The sequence below is a fragment of the Drosophila erecta genome, unplaced genomic scaffold, assembly GCF_003286155.1.
Source record: "Drosophila erecta strain 14021-0224.00,06,07 unplaced genomic scaffold, DereRS2 tig00000021-arrow-pilon, whole genome shotgun sequence".
NCBI classification, from domain to species: domain Eukaryota; kingdom Metazoa; phylum Arthropoda; class Insecta; order Diptera; family Drosophilidae; genus Drosophila; species Drosophila erecta.
The window spans coordinates 13,699,486-13,719,350 of NW_020825198.1; the positions used below are offsets into that span (position 1 = coordinate 13,699,486).

Consider the following 19,865-nt stretch of genomic DNA (forward strand, 5'->3'; position numbering starts at 1 on the left):
GCAGGCCGCCTCGGCGCAGCAAAGAGAAATCTCAGCGGTTTTGTACTCGCGATCAGTGCAGCCTCTTGGCCAAAAATTAATTGGCTGCCCCGCAGTTAGTTAATCAAAACATTTGCCAGTGGCAAATCATCATGAGGGCATCATCATCATAATCAGGAACTGCGACCACTCCGCCTCTAGACACAATTGACACGACTGGCCGACAGGCGAAGGAATTTGCTGCGGTTGCTGCTGCGGGATCATGTGCATTATTAATTTCTAATAAAATGTGGAAGCGGCGACAGCAGTTGCCGCCGTTCGAAAATTGCCCGCCGAAAATAAATTCATATACCTGCGCGTCGGATTGGTGAATTATGCCTGACAAATACAAATGGAACCGCCAGATGGAGACGCCGTTGGCCATCGGGCACCCAGCACCTTCGTTATGCACTTTTCAATTCATTAAAATGCCACAAATACTTATTTATTATTGTCATCTGTGCGCACCTCGATTTGGGTTAGCAGCCGCGTAGCTTGGAGGCTCTAAATAGTCCAATGTGCTCTAATATGAGCCCTTCACTCGAGGATTATTCCTTACACAAAACGACGTTAAATGTCAAAGTACCACTAAGCTATATCAAGTTGACTGACCATAGAAATGCACATGTAATTAAAGTACACACTTCGGGAACAAAAACAAAATGTATGTAGGAAATTATTCATTTACTTTGATCATCTTCAAAACTAAAGCATCATCTTGAGTACATATATAAATGTTTGAACAATAAACTAGAGGAAGAGGTAACTGAAAGTGGTATCTGTAAAGATAAATCTAGTGGCGGTAACTAAAGCAATGAGCCTCGCCGATCGGCCTGCATTGCTTTGTGGGAAGGTCCCAGCCATGCTTGTAAGGACACCTCACAATGGTCAGATAACCGCTGAGGCATCTGTAGTAGTACTCGCACCGCTGGGGATGAGGATGGTCACCATCGCCGGATGCGTCGCAGTGCGGCCTTTCCAGAGCTGGAGAGGATGGCTTAGGAGATGTCGGCAGTGGCGTAGTCACCGATTCTGCAGAAGGTGTTGCAGGATCTGCAGCTGAAGTGGAGGAATCCGCAGATCCCGTAGAGGCGTATTCAGAAGCCGGTGTTGAAACGGCAGTAGTTTGCTCCTCGGGCAGGACTAGATCCGGGTTCCTGAGGCACACACCCTCGTCATCAAAGGCACACTCTTGGGTGCGGTCGTCGAAGTAGGTGGACTCGGGGCAGCTGTCTCGGAAGGAGTCCTCTCCATTGCAATAGATGTATGAAGCGCAATCTTCGATGGCCATGACAAAGGTATCCAATGGAGCATTGGCGCACTGCGGGAACGTTTCGGCTTTGGTTGAAGCTAGGTATCCTGTCAGGATCAGCAGACTGAGCCAAGATACTTCAAATGACATGGTGGTATTCAGCTGGTTCACTTTATTGATAGAGATGTGGTTTGCGTTCGCCTTTTATGCCAATTTTTCGAGCTTGACTGCGAAACTCTTATCGTTAAATTGTAGTTGATATCTTCACAAATAACATGTTGCCAATTTGTATCTTTCTACCCATAATTATGTCAAGGGCGTCCAATGATTCTGCTATGATAAAGCATTATCAAAGTAAATACTTTTAGGCATTTGACAGCGTTTTTATACTCTTTCCAAAAGCAGCACCTTTCACTTGTGATTTACCATATTTAGCTAAATAGTTCAAGAAATTGAAATACGAATAATACCTTAACATATTAAGAATGCTCTTTATCGCCTTTTTAAGTGCGTTGATGGAAAATCTTCTACCTATAATATTCAGGCACAGAAATATTGATTTAAGCTAAGCATTTATTTTTGTTGACAATTTTTGATAGGCGACTGTTCCAAATTGTGACTCTTGCTTCAAATACACGTTCGCCAGCGATAGCCTGCTGAGGTCGTAGTCCAGCACATCCAATTGCTGCTCCAGTTGTCTCTTGAGATTCCGGACTCGCAATGTGCCCATGGAAAGCGGCAAGCGGTTGTATTCGGCAATCAATTGGTTTTGCCGCTTACGGGCGGCATCCATGAGGAGCATTCTCTGCTCACTGGTAAGCAGGATGGGCTGGGACTCCTCACCTGACTCCGTCTGGGAGTTCTCCTGTGGTTGGACCTCAGCTTCCTTGCGCTGCACATCTAAAACAGAAAGATCTGCACAGGACTCCTGCGAGTGCACACTTAAGACATCCTCCGGGTTCACATCCACCACCTCAGGAATGTCCATTTGGCGTACTCTTGGAGAACTCGTCTTGACGGAATGCGAACGGAGAGATGCCTCATCATCCTGTTTTCGGTTGGAAGAGAAACAGTTGTCCAGGTAATTCAAACCGCCGGGCAAAATGCCGAACGCGTTAGCTAACGGCCGGTGCATTATGTACTGCCCCGGCTGATAGCCATCGCGTTGTTCCGGCATTTTGCCCAGCTCAAAATTGGACGCAGTGCGTCGCAGCCGTAGTCTGTCATCCCGAAACTGTTCTCCTCCGCCTTCCGCTGGATCATCGCCCTCGCTACGGGACTGCAAGTGGGGTTGGGTCTTATCCGAGCACTTGAGCAGGGCGGCATTGAGAAACCGCTCATCGCTGATGTCCTCTGTTTGGATCTGCTTCTCGGATAGCTTCCGTTGACTGGGAACAACTTTAGCCGCTGTTCCGCCACTCAAACCCCGCTGAGTGGCGGCCAAAAGAAACCTCACTGGGCCGCAGCATCTGGCCATTGAGGCGGCGGTGGGCATCTGGTAGCTTGGAGACGCCTGGCTCACCATCATCCGGTTCTCGCGGAGAAAGTTGCGCGATGTGCCCATCGAGGCCCGTTTCATGGCCACGAGAATCGATCTAAACAAGTAATGAAAAAAAAGAACAAATATAAAAACAAAGAACGTGGGCTATTGTTTCGGGAGCTACAAAAGTATACTGAAAAATGGTGCTCTATATTATAAATCAATGAAGCTTTAGGCAAACAGGATCTGATCTATTTCACGAATAGAATTCCTTACATGCCAACCAAACATTGAAAATTAAAAAAAAAAAACAAGACAAAGGTTTGATTTAATGATTCAGATCGAAGAGGTTTTAATATTAGCTGAGAACGTGCATATAGATTTTTAGTGTCTCTATTATATTATCTCAGTAGCGAATCAAAATCGCTTCAATAAGTAGTGCAATAATTTGATGTTTAACGCAAAGGCTTAAATTTGTTTGCACATTTCACATTAATAATTATTCATATTCCAGTAACACATCATCTCACAAAAATTCTACTGCACAACATGCTATTTGAGCTGATCAAATGCCTGGCGAAGCATTTGATTGCAGAGCGCTGCAAAGGGATTTATTTCCACCAGCTGCAAAGAGATCCGTATTAGATTAAATTTTTCCGGTAATTAGTATCTACATAACCTGTTCCCTTGCGAATTTACTGCCCAACTGCGCTGCAGCTTCGAAGTCGGCACGAGCCGCCTCCAAATTATCCAGTTTACGATAAAGGACTCCTCGCTGGCAGTGGGCGTGGCACTTGGTGCGGGTCTGCTGATCATTGGCCAGTTCTAGGGCTCTGTTTAGGTCATCAAGGGCCTCTATGAACAGGAATATCTTTGTAAAATCATAATCGCTTACATTATTTTACTTACCCTCATCGCGTTTGGCTAGGCGTAAAGTTTGTGCCCTATTATTTAGAACAGAAGACCTCTGGGCCAGATTTAGTGACTGTTCAAACAGCTCCAGGGCTTCATCAAGCTCCCCACTTTCGGATAAGGCAATGCCCCTTAGCTCCAGTTCCCGGGAAGCTTTGATAGCTTGGGTGTCTGGCTCCACATCCTTGAGGTCGGATTCGGCGGGAATTAAGTAATTTGTCTGTAGGCTGCTGAGCTCGAGGGGATTGAAAATGGAATCGAGCACCTGCTGATCATGGGGACTTAACTTTAGATTGGCCTTAGGCATGATACGATGTTGTTTACTTTATTAGTTCGATCCAACTGAGCTGAAAAATACAAAATAGTTGCGGCTACACGAAATGCAAATGATGCCGCCCAACCTGTTCAGTCAGCGAGGGAAAACAAGGTGTTTATCAACTTGGAATATCTGCTACTCAATGCCTCTCAAAGTCAGAACGATTAAGTCTTCAAGAATAGTTTCTTGGTTGATTTAAATAAAATTTTGAATTGTGTTTTATTTCAATTAATTTCCTAAATATGCAATAAAACGTCAATGACAAGAAACATTTAGAGGCATGCCACTTCAAAATCCGATTTAGATATGATGAGTTATGGAGTTTAGAACTTAAGCCTTGGGACATTTCTTAATTTTTTGAATTTCTAAAACATAACCTCAAAATATTAAACAAAAATTAAAAAAAAAATAAATTTCTAAATTTGAATGCAGATTTTTAGAGAATTGCGCCGGAAACATTTAGAGGTATGCCACTTCGAAATCGGATTAAGATAAGTTGAGTTATGGACATTAGAACTTCAATCTTTGAACATTTTTTGAATTTCTACAACATCATAACATCAAAAAATTACAAAAAAATTACAAACAAAATAAATTTCTAAATTTGAATGCAGATTTTTAGAGAATTGCGCCGGAAACATTTAGAGGTATGGTAAAGTAAATATTTCAAACTGCCCTCAAATTAGTATTTACAATGACCTCGAGGTGTTTAGAAAAGTTCCAGCTTTATATCTTGTTATCGCACGACGAGGCTTATTCTCATGTACCGTGAATGGTTGGTAGAATAATACAACATGAAATTACATTTACGATATTTTATTTAATATATGTCATATTTTACTTAATATATTGCACTCTCTTTCGTATTTTGTAAGAGGACTGGGCCTTTGATTGGTTATTTATTACTTAACTGGCTACTAATACTGCTGCTTGAATTCTTAAATGACTGTATCAGCTATTTCTACATCTTTTCTCGTTGCATTGGCTTGTAGTGTTCGGTAGCTAATGGTTTAACATACTTCTATCTCGCGGTCGCTATAGCTTATGATTTCTTGATCTCTTGAGCATATCACAGAACAAAAATGACAGTAGAATATGACATGTTTGGGTCTGGTGTGGAAGAGTTTTGGGTACAAGTACGGGTCATAGAAAGTGTAAAAATATTGTTCAGAGCTTAAAAGTTAGTATTCGTGTATGCGTATATGTTTGTTTATTTGATATATATATTATATTAATGTATATCTATGCCGTGTAAATGTTCATATAAACTGTGATATAGTTGTTTAGAAAAATACTGAGCAAAAGTACTTGGCATTTTGTGCATTAAGGGGTTGTCAAGGATCAGGGTTCGCGAACTTCAACTGAGACTCAATTCCTCGACAGCCTATACGAGAATCTTGTCGTACGACGGCGGCGGAGACTCATCCAACGGAAGTTGTTTGCCCATTGTCGCCGGCGTCTGTTCCGGCAGCAGTATGGCTATATGGTAGGGTGGCGGACCGGCCGTAGCCGCCGTCCCGCCCACTGTTGTCACCTGTCGCTCCTCCAGATACCGACCCTCGCTCATCTCCAGCAGGCAGCCGGCGGACTGCGCCGCTCCGGATCCGCCCAACGCGGAGTTGACACCACGACTGTGGCACACCGCTGCTCGGCCATTGGAGCGACTGGAACTCGAGAAGAGGCCTTTCGGGATGCGGCACAGGCTGATCAGGCAGGCGGCCAAGAAGAAGGCCGAGAAGGCGCAGAAGATCAGCACCTCCAGCCCAGTGCCCTGGTGGCCGAAGTAGAACTTTGTTCCTGCCACAAAAACGGAGGCCAGCACCAGCGAGGCGCACATGCCGCACTTCAAATGGCTGGGCAGCAGTTGCGAGTCCGCGTGCTGCAGCAATGCATGATGGTGCTGCTGCAGCTGGTTGCTGTGCATTGTGGCAGGTGCAGCAGCAACTGCTGCCGCTGGACTGGCGACACTTGCTGCCTCTGCGCTTGATGCTGCTGCCGTTGCTGCTGCTGGCGTCGAGTGCCGCATATTGTTGCTGGAATTGTGGCGACGGGGCGTGGCGTAGGCGGTCGCTTGTCGCTGGTTGTTGCTGCCGCTGGTCGAGTGGTTGCTGCTGTGCTGGTGATGGGCTGTGTGGTGGTAGGCGCTGTAGGCATCATCACTGGAATAAGGTGGTTCAATAGTTAGACTGGATAATCCTTTCTTGAGGGTAGCACCCGTGCAGCTGTGAGGTGCTACACCTCAAACCCGAGCTACTCACGCATAGACATTGCCCGAGTACTGCTGCTGTTGCTGCTGCTGCTGCTGCTGATGTGCATCGTAGTGCCTCATGGGCACAGCCATGTTGCCGAACTGCGGATGGTGATAGCTGTAGTGCTGCTGCTGCTGATGTTGATGCTGCTGCTGTTGATGCTGGTGTGGCTGCTGCTGGTGCTGGTGCAACAGCTGCTGCTGCGTCCTTGGCTGATAGCGCGTGCTGCCGTGGTGATTGTAGTGCGATCCTCGTGCCACCAGCGGAACGATGGTTCCACTTCCGGTGAGGACTGCTGCCGAGGAGGCTATTCCGCTGGCGTGGTTATTGTTGCTGGCAGTTGTTGTTGTGCCGGCGGCAGTCAAGTTATTGTTGTTGCTGGTGCCACCGCTGCTGGAATGTTGCTGCTGCTGGGCGTGCAGGGAGTTGTTGTTGCCATATGATGACTGCGACTGCGATTGCGACTGGCGACTTGTGCCGGGCTGGTGCATGTCGTACGGCGTCTGCGGCAGAGATCGATGCACCGGAGGCATTGACTGGCCGGTGCTGTTGCTGCAGCTGGTGGACTTGGTCCTTCGTGGCGGATGACCGTAGCTGAGACCGCTGCCAGCGTGCGACAAGGAGGCCGCCACGCGGGACCGCCCAAATCCGCACTGCTGTGATCGCTTGTCAATCCAGAAATGCATTGCGACGACGGGAAATGCAAGTTGCGTGAACTGAAAGAAACGGAAAATGCTACTGAAAATCGATGTTCATATAGTGGCCAAATAACATGTGCAATACTGTACTAAAGTTATTGTTCAAATATTCAAATTATGACAAGTAGCTTAGAATACTTTTTAATGTATGTCCTTTAAAGCTACCAATATTGTGGACATCTAGCTGGCTAAGCTGCGCTTCTAAAGCTTCACTAATAAATGATTTTAATTTTAAGGACAAAAAGGACTTCTCATGCTTAAAGAGCATTGTTTCGTTTCAACAAATCTAGCGTACGCATTTTTAGAGTGCAGACAGACAGACAGTCGGCATTAAGAGCTGCAAACTTATTCGGAGTTCAAGCGGTGAGTTTAGTATGGGGTAGAATCCTCGACTAGACAAAGCGCATCTGACTCATTTGGCTTTGTGTCTGCCAGACGGAAGGGAGTCACTCCACGTTCCCGGACTCGGTCTCGGTCTCGGTCCCGGCCTCGGTTCCTTTATTGCTCTTGCAAAAAGCTAAAACAGGAAACGTGCGCATCCCATTTCACGAGGCTGCCTCTCACCCGCGAGGAAACCCCTGCCAGGAGCTGCTTTGGCATTTCCTCTTTGTACTTCCCTGTTCGAAGGTGCAACAAGGAACAAAGGTTGCCGTTGACTGCCATCGCCTGGTCAAGGAACCCGCCCGAAAAATAAAACATTCATTGAACGCTTTCACTTCCCGTGTCATTGGCACCCAGCCGCATCCAAACATCCCAAACACCAACACGGCCACAAGGACCCCAGCGCGCCAAAACGCACAGACAGGTTTTGGTGTGGATGTGGATGTGGGGTGTTTGGAAAGGACATGGCGAGTCGGCAGTGGGGTTCAAGAAAATGGGGTTCTAGTTGTTTATTTTACAGTTTTTGATTCAATTATTTACATGCACTTAGCTGCAGAGGGTTGTAGAAGTTGTAAGCCTCTGATCGAAAATAAGTTAATTAAAATATTCTCCTAAGCGACCCCTTGATTTAAGGACACCTTTGTTGCCAGAAAAGCAAAGCTGACAGGCTCAGGGTTCATGAACTATGACGCTATGAATTATGACACGTACTTTCCTCTGCTCTTGAAAGTGTTTTGGTAAAGAACGAAGTCCCCGATTCCATTGTGCCTGGTGTTTGCATTATTGGTTCTTAACTCGCTTAGCTGTTCGTTGAACTGTCCCTCTGGACTGGCTTTTTGTGTGTGGTCTCTGTGGTGTTAGCCAATCAACGATGACGGCGGGAAAAATAATGAATTTTTTAAATTATCCCACAGACAATTTGCCGTGTCGCGTAAACAATCCAGTACACATACGCACCGAGCACCGAGCACCGAGCATCGAGCATCTAGCACTGTGACCACAAGCCATAAAAGTCAACCGCAAAATAAAATAACTTTTATTTCGGGAACTTTCCTGTTCCACTTGGCAGCTAGGTTCAAAGTTCAATGCCTGTCAACATCTTCGAGAGCAGAATTACACAACGCAATGCCATGGAGAGCTGAGTGCGAATAAATAAATACTCGAGCACGGGCGAGGACAATAAAATAAACATATTTAAAAGAGACATTTTGACAACCTTTTGATAGGTTCATTTCGTTTCCATTTCTCGGCTGGCGCCACTCGGATTTCGGTTTGTGTTTGGCCACCACCATTTCCATTCCCACTTTCCGCCCGAGGGTTCAATGCTTTGTGCTCCTGCCACCCTGATTACAACCATTTAGTTTGCTTGCCATTCGGGGCAGAGTTCAGCTCGATTTGCCTCGTGCTGGTCAAGATTTGTGCGGAACTAGATGGATCCCGGTCGGGCATTGACATTGCCCAGCGAGGTATTGCCCTTGCCAGATAATCATAAAAGCAATTTCTGGTCTACCAGCATAAAAAATGAAAGTGAATCTGCCCCCGAAGAACGCCCATTCAATTACCTTTAACAAATCACCATATATGTATCACTATCTCAACAGCCACCTTATAATAATTCTATTATCAGCCTCGCTCTTTCCCCCTCGCTGAGCTTGAATACCATCAACAATGGCAAACTGCCCGATCATTGGCCTCCTTCAAACGCTCCCCATAAAAATCACTTAAATAGATACAATAATAACAATCCGATTTTATTCACGCAACCTGTTTTATTTTTGACCCTTTGGCAGTTCAGGTCACTGAAGTTGGCCTCTTTGCCGCGCTTGTTTCAACTGTTTCCGTGGTGTAGCGGTTATCACATCTGCCTAACACGCAGAAGGCCCCCGGTTCGATCCCGGGCGGAAACAGGTGATTAATTTTTTGTATTTTAAATTTAATTTTACTTCTTGAAGAAATTCTATTACTAAATTTCACTATTATATAAGTGCAATAAGGTATTTGAGTTTTAGTTGAAATGCATAGACATTTTGAACCCCTTTCTAGTTCTTTGGCAAGATAATTTCTTTAGAAATTATTGTAGCACAAATAGAAAGACGTAAAGCAATAGCAACTTATTACCTACTTCACACACATTAGGTTGTTGGATTTATTCCTAAGAAATATATATTAAAAAAAATGTGTACAAATGAATCCTTTTACTCAAATATTTGGTATCAACCAAGTACATCTGCCCTCATGCAGGCTGCCATGGTACTCGTATATGGCATATTGCTACTGCAGTTTTATTGACAAACATTCATATTTTTACATGTGCCGGATGATTTAGTAAAAATATAAGTATATTAAATACATATAGAAAAAATAAAAAAAGTATTTAACATGTTTCCGCCCGGGATCGAACCGGGGGCCTTCTGCGTGTTAGGCAGATGTGATAACCGCTACACCACGGAAACAGTTGAGCTGAGTGCGTCCAAAGAGACTCTTGTGACTCACAGGAGACCTTAGGTTGGGCAAAGTGCCAGTAAATTGAATCAAAGCGGAAATCTAAACTAATCTAAAGTTGATTCAAAGGTGATTAAATATATAAGCTAGGGACTTAAAACCCTTGGGATATTGTACATATAATTATTGTTGCCAAATTCAGGAAAAAGTGCTGTGGCGATTTTAAAACCTTACATTTATTTGACTGGACGCCTTATTAGCCTTTATTTAATTGGTTAAATAGCATTCTTCAATATATTGAGAGCTTGGAATGAATTCCGGGCAAATGCCAACGAAATGTTTAATAAACAAAATTCCTCGGTTATTGAGGAAATTCGTGGGAAAAAGAGCTATCCCAACACAGCGACCATTGCATAAATGAAATGCCAGACATTTATCCTCACCTCCAGCCGCTAAAATGTACATTTATGCGTCACTCGGAAAAGATGCCAAAACAAAACAAAACAAAACGCAAGTTGTAAGCTTTAAAGTAGGAACCTCTCTGATTTCCCTTAGCTTTTTCAGACACTTAGTATGCTCACCTCCGTTGGATAAAATCTATGCGTCATTGGACAAAGATGCCAAAACAAAATGCAAACCGTAATCTTTAAAGCAGAAACAAGTCCCCCCGCTGTTTAAACACCCCGTTTGGGCCATTTTACCCCACTCGTATGGTTTGTTTTTGCCATTAACCTTTGCCGTTCGCTCTTTTCGTTGGCGGGAAGTGAAATTTGTTCCCATTCGAGTGACTTTTTCCGGATTTAGCGCGTGGCTGACTGAGTGACCGTCGCTCCTTCTGTCTGACTGTCTGTCTATCTGTCTGTCAGTCGTCCCAACAAAAGGCAATAGGAGGCACCAAGTCCCCCTGCCCCCTTGATGGCGTACACGCTGCGTATGAGCAATGCGCTGAATGCATGCGGATCTGTCTGCGAATGTGCAGCTGTGGGTTGTTTTCAAGTGCATCACTCTTTTACCTGCTTTTTATCTGCAATATTTTCACGGATTCTCGTTCGCCCAGAAACGTGGTGTTCCTTTCAGCTCTTCAATGCCTTTTGCCTATTGGCACGTTGCTGTCACGTTTCTCGCATTTATTGCACACATATTGTTGTTTCTGGCACTGGTTTTCAAGCTATTTTGCTGTTGCTGCAGCAGAGTCCTTGAACGCTCAACTGACCCGACACGACAAACACACAAATGACACACACACACGCACGCAAGCTGGCTTGGCAAATAAATATCCTTTTTGCGAAAAACTCGTCGTCACACGAGGACTCATGCGACTTGCAACTTTGTATTCACTTTAATGCAATTCAATTCGATTCAAAAAATCAGCCACCGCTGACTCGCGCTCGAATAATTGTATTTTGCCAACCTTGCGGCCCGAGACGCATGTGGGCGGTGGGCGGTGGGTGGTGTTGGGTGGTGGGTGCTATGAGCTTGTGTGTTGGACGATGGGTGGTGCCGCTGACTCGCCTGCGATTCGAACGGCGCAAGGACTCGCAGCCAACTGAATGTGTGAATGCAGCTGGGCCAGCGTCGCGCTCGTTTTCACTTTCATGAGTTTCGCAGAGCGCTCTTTCACTCTCCACCGCCCGCCCCCAATGGGTGGTTTTCCCCCATTTTTTGTGTTTGTTGCCATCAGACAGCGTCTTGTTTTTGCTTTCTGTATATGTGGCCGTGCCACTTGGTGGGCGAGCGGGTGGTTGGCGTTCGCCATCGGAAGAGCATGAATGGGGTGCTCTGTGGAGCACTCTTTCTCTCTTTTTTGAAAAATAAACACAGTGGCTGCACAGCACATGCGCCCTCCAGAAAACACCATTGTGAATGGGCTAACAAATTCAAATTGTAACGTTAGGAGCGAGCATTTGAGTGTTGAATTTAATCGAAAATAAGAAGCAAGGCGGCAATCGGATGTATTTTATTTTGCAAAACTCAGTTAGACGCCAACGAAGAGCGGCATGCGGCACTCCTCCACTTTGGAATCGTAGTAAAGACCCGGAGTGCAGTCCAGTGTGACTCCGCGTCCCTCGACGCAGTAATAGTATGCATCTCGGCGAGATTTGTGTGGGAAAAAGTGAGTTCCCATTAGGGGACACTTAATGTCGGCACGACGCAAAGGGGTTCGGGAATATGGCAGAATATTCCTGGCTGCAGCATTAATCTGGAAATATTAAGTTATAAATAATGAAAACGATTTTGTTTGATAACACAGTCCAGGAGCAGCTTCCTTCCTGACTCCAAAGCGATCAATTTGAAAATATTTTAATAAGATAGTGCAAAATCAAGGCTACTCACCGTACAGTTGACATTCTTGGCAAAGTCGCAGCACTTGCAGCTGGGATTGTAGGCCAAGCCAGGAGCACACTGCTGTTCCCACGGATGGCCGTTGGAGCAGACGAAGTACTTGCTGCAGGAGGCCTTGCTGCCCAGGTAGATGATGTCCTCCGGCTGGAAGTTGGCGGAACAGTCGTTGGCCACACAGTCCACATACTCGGGGAAGTCACAGCGATCCGTCTCGTTGTTGTACTGGAGTCCATCGTGGCATTGGCGTAGCACAGGTTTTCCGTAGTAGCAGAGCACGTACTTGGTGCAGGTGTTGTCGTAGCAGAAGCTGCTCAATCGGTCCGTCTCACAGGTGGGCAGGCACTGTACCTTCTCCATGTAGGTGCACACCTGGAGGACAGGATCGTACCCTAGCTCACATGGCTTGGTTGGATCGCAAATCAATGGATTATCCTTTGCCAAATCCAAGCAGCTGCCTACCTCCTTAATTGAGTTGTCTTAAAAGAGCACTTCATGTTTAGTTTACGAACTAACTTATAATGGATCAAAAATAATGCCAGAACAATGTAATGTATGTAACTCACTTTCGCACTCGATATATTTGGTGCAATTTCCAACATAGGGCAAATAAACTCCATCCGCCACATTGTCGCAGACATTTATCTGGGTGTTGCTGTACATATCGTACATATCCTTGTCCTGGACATTCAAGCCCTCACCATCGTCGTCTGGGCCAGGGGCCACTACCAGATCTTCGTCGGCCTGGTTCTGGTGAACCATCAAAATGATCAATAGTAAAGGCCCACTTAATAGCCACTTCACTTAGGAAATTCCGGATTATTAGGTAATGCATTACAGGGAATCCCGCATCTGAGCAACTTACTCCTGGATAGTTTGAACTGTCTACCACAACTGTTCGCTTTCAGCGCAGAAAATATTGACTTTATATCAACTCTCCTTTGCGGTCTAATGAGTTTTTGCCAGCTCCCACTTATCAACCCGGTTATTTCGGCACACGACTCCTCTATAGGAAAACTACGCCATTATTTCTGCAAACATTTCGACTTTCAATTTGTCACCAGCAAACATCGCGATAGTAAGCGTATTCGAACTGCTTTAAATAGGCTGGTTCTCAGAACCCGTGGATATCGATGATGTGTTTTAATTTCCCTTCACGTTTACTTTTTTATCACTTGAGTGCATGAGTTAAAACACACTAAATGTATTACTGCGCAATTGCGATTAAAATATTGCAAAATATTAACTCTTTATAGAATAATACATTCCATTTGGATGAACTGGGATCATTTCCTTTCTGTGAACAAAATGCAATTAAAATTTCAAAATATATGTTATGCTAAAACTACAACTACAACTTGAATGCTCAATAATTTCTTGATCTTCAAAATATGGTGCCTAATATCCAAGTACACCGAACACTTGTAACAATTACATCGGATCTTGGGCGATCCGTGGGTAGATGAACTGTGACCCATCACTACACGTGTTTCCTAATGACTGACAGCGGTGTATGTTCCTGAATATTGGCTCTTGTACTCCGAACTTATCTCCGGCGCCGAATTTGAATGAGGAAGAACCATCCAATTACCACACAGAAACATGCATCCACATCTGATAAGATTTCGAATTTGCAGGGAATCAAAACAAAGCGGAGATTGAATGGCAAGTCAGTTTGCCTATAAATGGAGGGGTTTTTGAGGTAAGGCGATAGTAAGCGCAGGAAACCAACCTTAAATAGTGAGTATGAATCGCAGTTATGGCACCGAATTAATCTAACTTGGTTTACTGCCAAAGTGGTGCATCGCCTGACCCTTTTGGCACTGGTTGCCCTGATTGGAAGCTGTAGCGCTGATGCGGATATCAATGTCTGCTCCAATGTGGTCAGCAATCTCTTTGTTCCGCAGGTGGGCAACTGCAGCAAGTACTACCTGTGCATGAGTAAGTTACTAACAGATAACTAGTTCACCCCATAACCACGATCGCTTACCAGATGAGGTGGCTGTGCCCCGCGAATGCCCTGCGGACTACTACTTCGATGCAAGGGATCAGGAATGTGTGCCCCTGATGGAGGTCACCTGTATTGGATCCTGCAAGAACCGTGGCCTGTCATCTTTCTGCTACGATCGCACCTGCACCAAGTACGTTCTATGCTTCGACGGCACTCCGGTGATCCGCCAGTGCTCCGATGGACTGCAGTACAATGCCCTCACCGATCGCTGTGACTATCCGCAATACGTCGACTGCGTGGACAACCTGTGCAGCCGGAATAATAATCCGGATGACATCGTTTACATAGCCAGCAAGGCGCGCTGCGACAAGTACTACATTTGCATGGACGGTATTCCTCAGGCTCAGAACTGCACCAGTGGTCTCCAGTACAATCCAAGCACCCAGAGCTGCGATTTCCCCTCGAAAGTCAACTGCACGGTGGGTGTTTTTGGTATCTTAAGTTTCCAATGTGAGCTACATAGGAACGGTTCATCTCTTTCAGGTGGAGAACCTGCAGCGGAATATCCTGCCCTTCGCCAGAGCTCCTCCACGCAGCGCCGACATCGAGTGTCCTTTGGAGGGCGCCCACTTTATTGCCCACCAGAAGCGTCGGGATGCGTACTACTACTGCCTGAATGGTCGTGGAGTCGTCTTGGACTGCACACCCGGCCTGGTTTTCGATGCCAAGCGCGGGGAGTGCCGGGACCCAACCTTCGTGGGCTTCTAGATACTTGAAATAAATATCCATTACAGTTTCAACCAACCTAATACTTTCATTAAGCATAACAGTGTTACTCTGGTAAGGGGTCCTACATGAGGCATCTCCATTTTTTTATAGATTCTTTTAAGAAATTAAGAAATCTACCACAATTCATAATTGCAAGCTTATAAGCTAAGGTATGAACTCGTACTTCATGGTAAGGAAGTTTTTGGACATACATTGTATATACAAATAATAAATTTATTTTCCAACGAAACTATTTCGATATTTATGTTTAAGTTTAGGTAATAATAGTTCAACCGAAAGAGCTTAAGAAACGGGTTGAATTATTATTAATCATTTAATAAACGAAAAACTTTGGCATGGTGGGGTTAGAGTTACAGGCCCACATTCTTGGGTTCACGGCACTCCTGAACCTTGGGATCGTACCAAAGACCCGCCGAACAATCCAGAACCAAACCATGTCCATCCACGCAATAGTAATAGGCATCCTGTCGAGACTCATGGACATAGAAATGGACGCCGTATGGGGGGCAGATTCCCTCAGTAGTGAGAGGTGAAAGACGTGGAAGCTGCCGCACTTTTCCTTGCACAGCTGAAATCTGAAAGGTAAAAGAGTTATCCAACTATTCTGCGTAAGAGTGTACTGTTATCCACCTGGCAGTCCGCTTTTGCTGGAAGATCGCAGCAATCGCACTTGGTGCTAAAATGGAGGCCATCGGTACAGAATTGCTCCCTGGGAATGCCGTTGCCGCAGAGGAAGTACTTCTCGCAGGAAACCTTGCTGGGAACATAGCGCAGATGATACGCATTGGAGTAGATGGAACACTCGGACTCCACGCAATCCACATTTTGGGGGAAGTCGCAGCGATCTGTTACAGAGTTGTACTGCAGGCCATCCTGGCACTGCCGTAGAACAGGTTTTCCGTAGTAGCACAGCACGTACCTCGTACAGGTTCTCTGGTAACTAAAGGTGCTGAAATGAAAGGCCTCGCAGGTGGACATACAATCAGCCTCGCCGGGATTCACACAGCTCTGGGTATTCGCATTGAACTCGTAAGGCCACTCGCATTGGAGTTCTATGGCTTGGCCAGCTAAAGATTAAACGTATCATAACGAAGACTCCAATATGTTAGGATTACATGCTCCAAACTTACAGCGACAGAGGTAGTACCTATTGCAGTCACCCACAAATGGTAGGAACACATTATCCGCCACATTCCCACAGAGACTCAAGTTGCCCGTAATTAGGCCATATTCCACGCCGGAAGTAGTTGAATCCGTTTCTACGGTGCTATCTGTGGTTCCAGTGCCCTCCGAATTTTTGGGTCTCGCTCCAAGAACTCCACATAATAAGCAGATAAAACACCATATTACTGCAAAACAGAAAAAAATAATATTGTTGTATTCCAATTCCTGACTCGCACACCTCCACTCATTGTCTGCTTTTTATTCTACTGAATATTTTCTCTCATGGAAATGTACCTTTATAAGGTTCAAGCCCCAGATTATCTTATCACTATATCGATGTACACATGGCAAACAACTGGCAAATGAGTTGGGTGGAAAGGCGATGACTCTTTGAGTTCTAAATTGGGATCACTATTTTCAGACTAGGTTCAACCAAAGACACTAGAATAATAAGATGCGTAACGCCATACGATTTTTTTGCACACGATTTTTTCGGGCTGGCTCCAGGGTCTCTCGAATTTTTGTCAAGAGCCACAGAGAATATGCCAATATTTTTCTGAAAAAAAAGGACAGATTGAGAAAAAAAAAGGGAAAAATAGGCTGAACATTTCAAAAAAGGATGAAAAAACAGGACAGATTTTGATTCATACGTTGCCATTGTGCCAATGCGTTTCAAATACGTTTCGGGCATTTTATAGGCTTTATTTAAGACAAAGAAAATATTTTTCCTAAGCAAATATTAAAAGCGGCAATAACTATGTGTTCCGACAGTAAGTTAAACATTCTTCAGGCTTAAATTAAGACAATTTTTACTACTTTGTGCAAGTAACACATACACTACATACATACATACATACATGTGCATACATACACACATACATACATATATACATACACACATACATACATACATACATACATACATACATACATACATACATACATACATACATACATACATACATACATGCATACATGCATACATACATACATACATACATACATACATACATACATACATACATACATACATACATACATACATACATACATACATACATACATACATACATACATACATACATACATACATACATACATACATACATACATACATACATACATACATACATACATACATACATACATACATACATACATACATACATACATACATACATACATACATACATACATACATACATACATACATACGCCGGTACATACACTACTGCATACATACATACATACTTACATACATCCATCCATAGATACGCCGGTACATACACTACTGCATACACATACACTCACTGCTCGACCGCTAAGAGAGATGACTTGAACTATTTTGCGACTCGAAATTAGAAGACATGCCTTACAGTTCTCGCTAGAACTAGTTGGGAATTATAGGGCTACAAGAAAATATTTTTCCTAAGCAAATATTAAAAGCGGCCATAACTATGTGTTCCGACAGTAAGTTAAACATTCTTCTGGCTTTAATTAAGACAATTTTTACTACTTTGTGCAAGTAACACATACACTACATACATACATACATACACTACATACATACATACATACATACATACACTACATACATACATACATACATACATACATACATACATACATACTATTATATAATATTAAAACAACTTCTTAAAAAGAAATAATAGTCACGGCGGCATCAATTTTTAAATAATATTTAGATCATATTACAACGAAATTGACCAAAACATTCATCAAATTAGTTTTCGGGCCGAAAATCGTCTTCTAGCACAACTTTTTTGTTCACTGTTTTCACTCACACAAGCAAGTGAATTCTATTTTTAGATTTTTATGCTCTCAATTTTATGCGAGCGGGAAGAGAGCTATTACTGCCGCCACCAAAAAAGTGGCTGCATAGTGCAAAACCAATGTATGGCCGTTACGCATCTTATTATTCTAGTGTCTTTGGTTCAACTAAAGCTTCATTCCATTGATGTACGTTTACATCACACAATGGCTTATAGTTATGTGATCTAAAATATGTATTTATTTTTAAATTATTTTCTTTGAACTTGATGCTTTTGTTGCACTTAAAGTAAATATTCCCGAATGTTGTAAAAATGTGTTAAACATCTTGGTATTTGATTTTTACCCGCTCTTTTCTAAACATTTAACAATTTTCCTTTGTAGACTTTCAAATTAATGTGGAAAAGCTTGTCGGCTGGTTCTGAAAATTCTACATACACACGAAAACTTTTCAAAACATTTTCGTACTCGGCACTTCGTTTCAGTGGAAACTTGGGCATCTCTCTGTGCACAGCTCATCGCTCGGAGGATCGAATATAATAGAAAAGTACAATTTTCATTTATATTATACTTTGTGTATTCTGGTGTAAATTTTCATAAGTGCAGTTGTTAGTTTTGTCTTCGAGAATGCCAAGATGACTGACACTATTCTAACTGAAAAATAATTTAACAAAGAGCCATTTATTTATAGACAGTGCCTTGCGGTGGGCCTTTGTTTGTATTGGGAAAATAATCAACGTGCACGATATACATAACACCAATTATTCCCTCTTCTCCGCAGGAACCTAGAAAATGGTCAACGAACTGAATAGGCCCCAAAATGGGGACAATGCCGCCTTAAGCGAGGTAAGCTGGAGTCTTCAGGGAATTCCAAGACCCATGTTTAGGCATCTTGAAAGTATAAGAAAACTCACTAGGTAACATTAAATAAATACCGTAACGCATTCCTTTTAGACAACAAAATGAGTCACGACTCTAGATGTTTCAGTTAAAATGAAATTCGAGTAGTCAGCATCTTCTATACTAAGTTTCTAAGCTAAATAATAGGAATTTTAGTACATAATATATACTTACGTATGTATAATGTATGAATTATGAGACTTATTGACCGTATGTTTCATAATTGGAGCTTACAAAACTAATCGTTTGTATTTCCTAAGCGTCTAGCTGCCTCCAACCGACAGCTGCAAGAGATGCAGGAGGAGCACCGCCAGTTGCTCGAGGAGATGGAGACACTGCGCCTGCGAGCCGCTGAGCTGACCCTTCTGAATGCGCAGCGCCGACAAGTGCGGGAAAGCACCGAGATGGAGGAGCAGTGCCAGGTTGAGTCTTCAGCGGTGACAGAAGCAGCTGCCTCATCCTCCAGTCCTCCGGCAGACGCCAGCAACCGGGAACAGGCACCAGCTGGCGAGGAAGAGGGCGACGAGGACAAAGAGGAGCAGGCCAGTTATCTGCAGGCAAAGCTGAACGAGATCGCCAACCTGAAAGCGCAGTTTAAGCGCGTGCAAAACATGGTGGACACCACCAAGATGATTGAGCAGCACATGTCCTCCAGGCAAACGGTGCAGGTCCAGAGCACCACCTCCGTCCAGACTAGCAGGCAGACCACCTCCTCAGAAGTGAGAGTGGCCAGCGAGGCCGTGGAGGCCGTGGAGAGTGCCCAAGCAGAGAATCCATCAACGTCGTCCACTGCACCCGACAACGCCGAGCTCCTGAATTCCATGCTCAACATGTTCACGGACTTCACCAGTGATCTGCGTGGCCAGGCGGAGGGTCTACGGGCGGAGCGGGATCGGATCAGGGCTCTCAAGGAGGACATCATCCAGCGCAAGCAGGGCAAATAGGCACATAGTCATGTAATGTGTATTATCCAGGGAACATATAAATACTACCCAATTAAATAATTATCCACAAAAGATATTAAGTTGTGCGTGATTATTGCCAATTACAATTGCTTTATCTACAACAAAGGCGTTTACTTCTCTGTTTTTATAAATATACATTCTAGTATAAGTTACAATTTGATAAATATTTATTTTTACTGGATTTTATACAAATGAATTGATTAAAAACTGTAATTTC

The 19,865-nt window shown here is 44.0% G+C and overlaps 8 protein-coding genes and 2 non-coding genes across 11 annotated transcripts; 3 read left to right on the plus strand and 7 right to left on the minus strand.

The window, feature by feature from the left end:
• Positions 1–811: 811 nt before the first annotated feature.
• On the minus strand, positions 812–1,420 carry LOC6544936 (chitin-binding domain protein cbd-1). The gene has a single exon (XM_001972614.3). It carries the CDS (start codon positions 1,418–1,420, stop codon positions 812–814), a length of 609 nt encoding a protein of 202 aa, XP_001972650.1.
• A 415-nt stretch (positions 1,421–1,835) lies between these two features.
• Positions 1,836–2,935, minus strand: LOC6544937. The gene has a single exon (XM_001972615.3). The coding sequence runs from the start codon at positions 2,847–2,849 to the stop codon at positions 1,836–1,838; it is 1,014 nt and encodes a 337-aa protein (XP_001972651.1). The 5' UTR covers positions 2,850–2,935.
• A 137-nt stretch (positions 2,936–3,072) lies between these two features.
• LOC6544814 (tetratricopeptide repeat protein 36 homolog) lies at positions 3,073–4,002 on the minus strand. The gene is made up of 3 exons (XM_001972616.3): positions 3,660–4,002; positions 3,430–3,605; positions 3,073–3,374 (listed from the first exon to the last, which is right to left on the minus strand). The coding sequence occupies exons 1-3, from the start codon at positions 3,967–3,969 to the stop codon at positions 3,303–3,305; spliced, it is 558 nt and encodes a 185-aa protein (XP_001972652.1). The 5' UTR covers positions 3,970–4,002; the 3' UTR covers positions 3,073–3,302.
• An 811-nt stretch (positions 4,003–4,813) lies between these two features.
• LOC6544815 (GATA zinc finger domain-containing protein 10) lies at positions 4,814–11,141 on the minus strand. Its single transcript, XM_001972617.3, has 3 exons — positions 10,762–11,141; positions 6,237–6,943; positions 4,814–6,137 (listed from the first exon to the last, which is right to left on the minus strand). The coding sequence occupies exons 2-3, from the start codon at positions 6,911–6,913 to the stop codon at positions 5,363–5,365; spliced, it is 1,452 nt and encodes a 483-aa protein (XP_001972653.1). The 5' UTR covers positions 6,914–6,943; positions 10,762–11,141; the 3' UTR covers positions 4,814–5,362.
• Positions 9,141–9,213, plus strand: Trnav-aac. The gene has a single exon. It is a non-coding gene; the product is annotated as a tRNA-Val (tRNA).
• On the minus strand, positions 9,687–9,759 carry Trnav-aac. The gene has a single exon. It is a non-coding gene; the product is annotated as a tRNA-Val (tRNA).
• Positions 11,142–11,647: 506 nt separating the features above from the next.
• On the minus strand, positions 11,648–13,019 carry LOC6544818 (protein obstructor-E). Its single transcript, XM_026976710.1, has 4 exons — positions 12,954–13,019; positions 12,655–12,891; positions 12,083–12,567; positions 11,648–11,948 (listed from the first exon to the last, which is right to left on the minus strand). Coding segments are annotated over exons 1-4 (948 nt in total). The 5' UTR covers positions 12,955–13,019; the 3' UTR covers positions 11,648–11,723.
• A 775-nt stretch (positions 13,020–13,794) lies between these two features.
• Positions 13,795–14,839, plus strand: LOC6544819 (probable chitinase 10). The gene is made up of 4 exons (XM_026976711.1): positions 13,795–13,828; positions 13,886–14,029; positions 14,082–14,518; positions 14,583–14,839. Coding segments are annotated over exons 1-4 (807 nt in total). The 5' UTR covers positions 13,795–13,827; the 3' UTR covers positions 14,808–14,839.
• Positions 14,840–15,165: 326 nt separating this feature from the next.
• LOC6544820 lies at positions 15,166–16,264 on the minus strand. The gene is made up of 4 exons (XM_001972620.2): positions 16,231–16,264; positions 15,959–16,177; positions 15,459–15,895; positions 15,166–15,403 (listed from the first exon to the last, which is right to left on the minus strand). The coding sequence occupies exons 1-4, from the start codon at positions 16,238–16,240 to the stop codon at positions 15,179–15,181; spliced, it is 891 nt and encodes a 296-aa protein (XP_001972656.1). The 5' UTR covers positions 16,241–16,264; the 3' UTR covers positions 15,166–15,178.
• A 1,969-nt stretch (positions 16,265–18,233) lies between these two features.
• On the plus strand, positions 18,234–19,748 carry LOC6544821. Of its 2 annotated transcripts, XM_001972621.3 has the most exons (3): positions 18,234–18,330; positions 18,565–18,629; positions 18,944–19,703. In XM_001972621.3, exons 2-3 carry the CDS (start codon positions 18,576–18,578, stop codon positions 19,625–19,627), a joined length of 738 nt encoding a protein of 245 aa, XP_001972657.1. In that variant the 5' UTR covers positions 18,234–18,330; positions 18,565–18,575; the 3' UTR covers positions 19,628–19,703. The 2 variants fall into 2 exon arrangements, with proteins under 2 accessions (XP_001972657.1, XP_026832689.1); XM_026976888.1 differs by lacking the exons at positions 18,234–18,330; positions 18,565–18,629 and adding an exon at positions 18,686–18,700 and having other exon boundaries at positions 18,944–19,748.
• Positions 19,749–19,865: the final 117 nt, after the last annotated feature.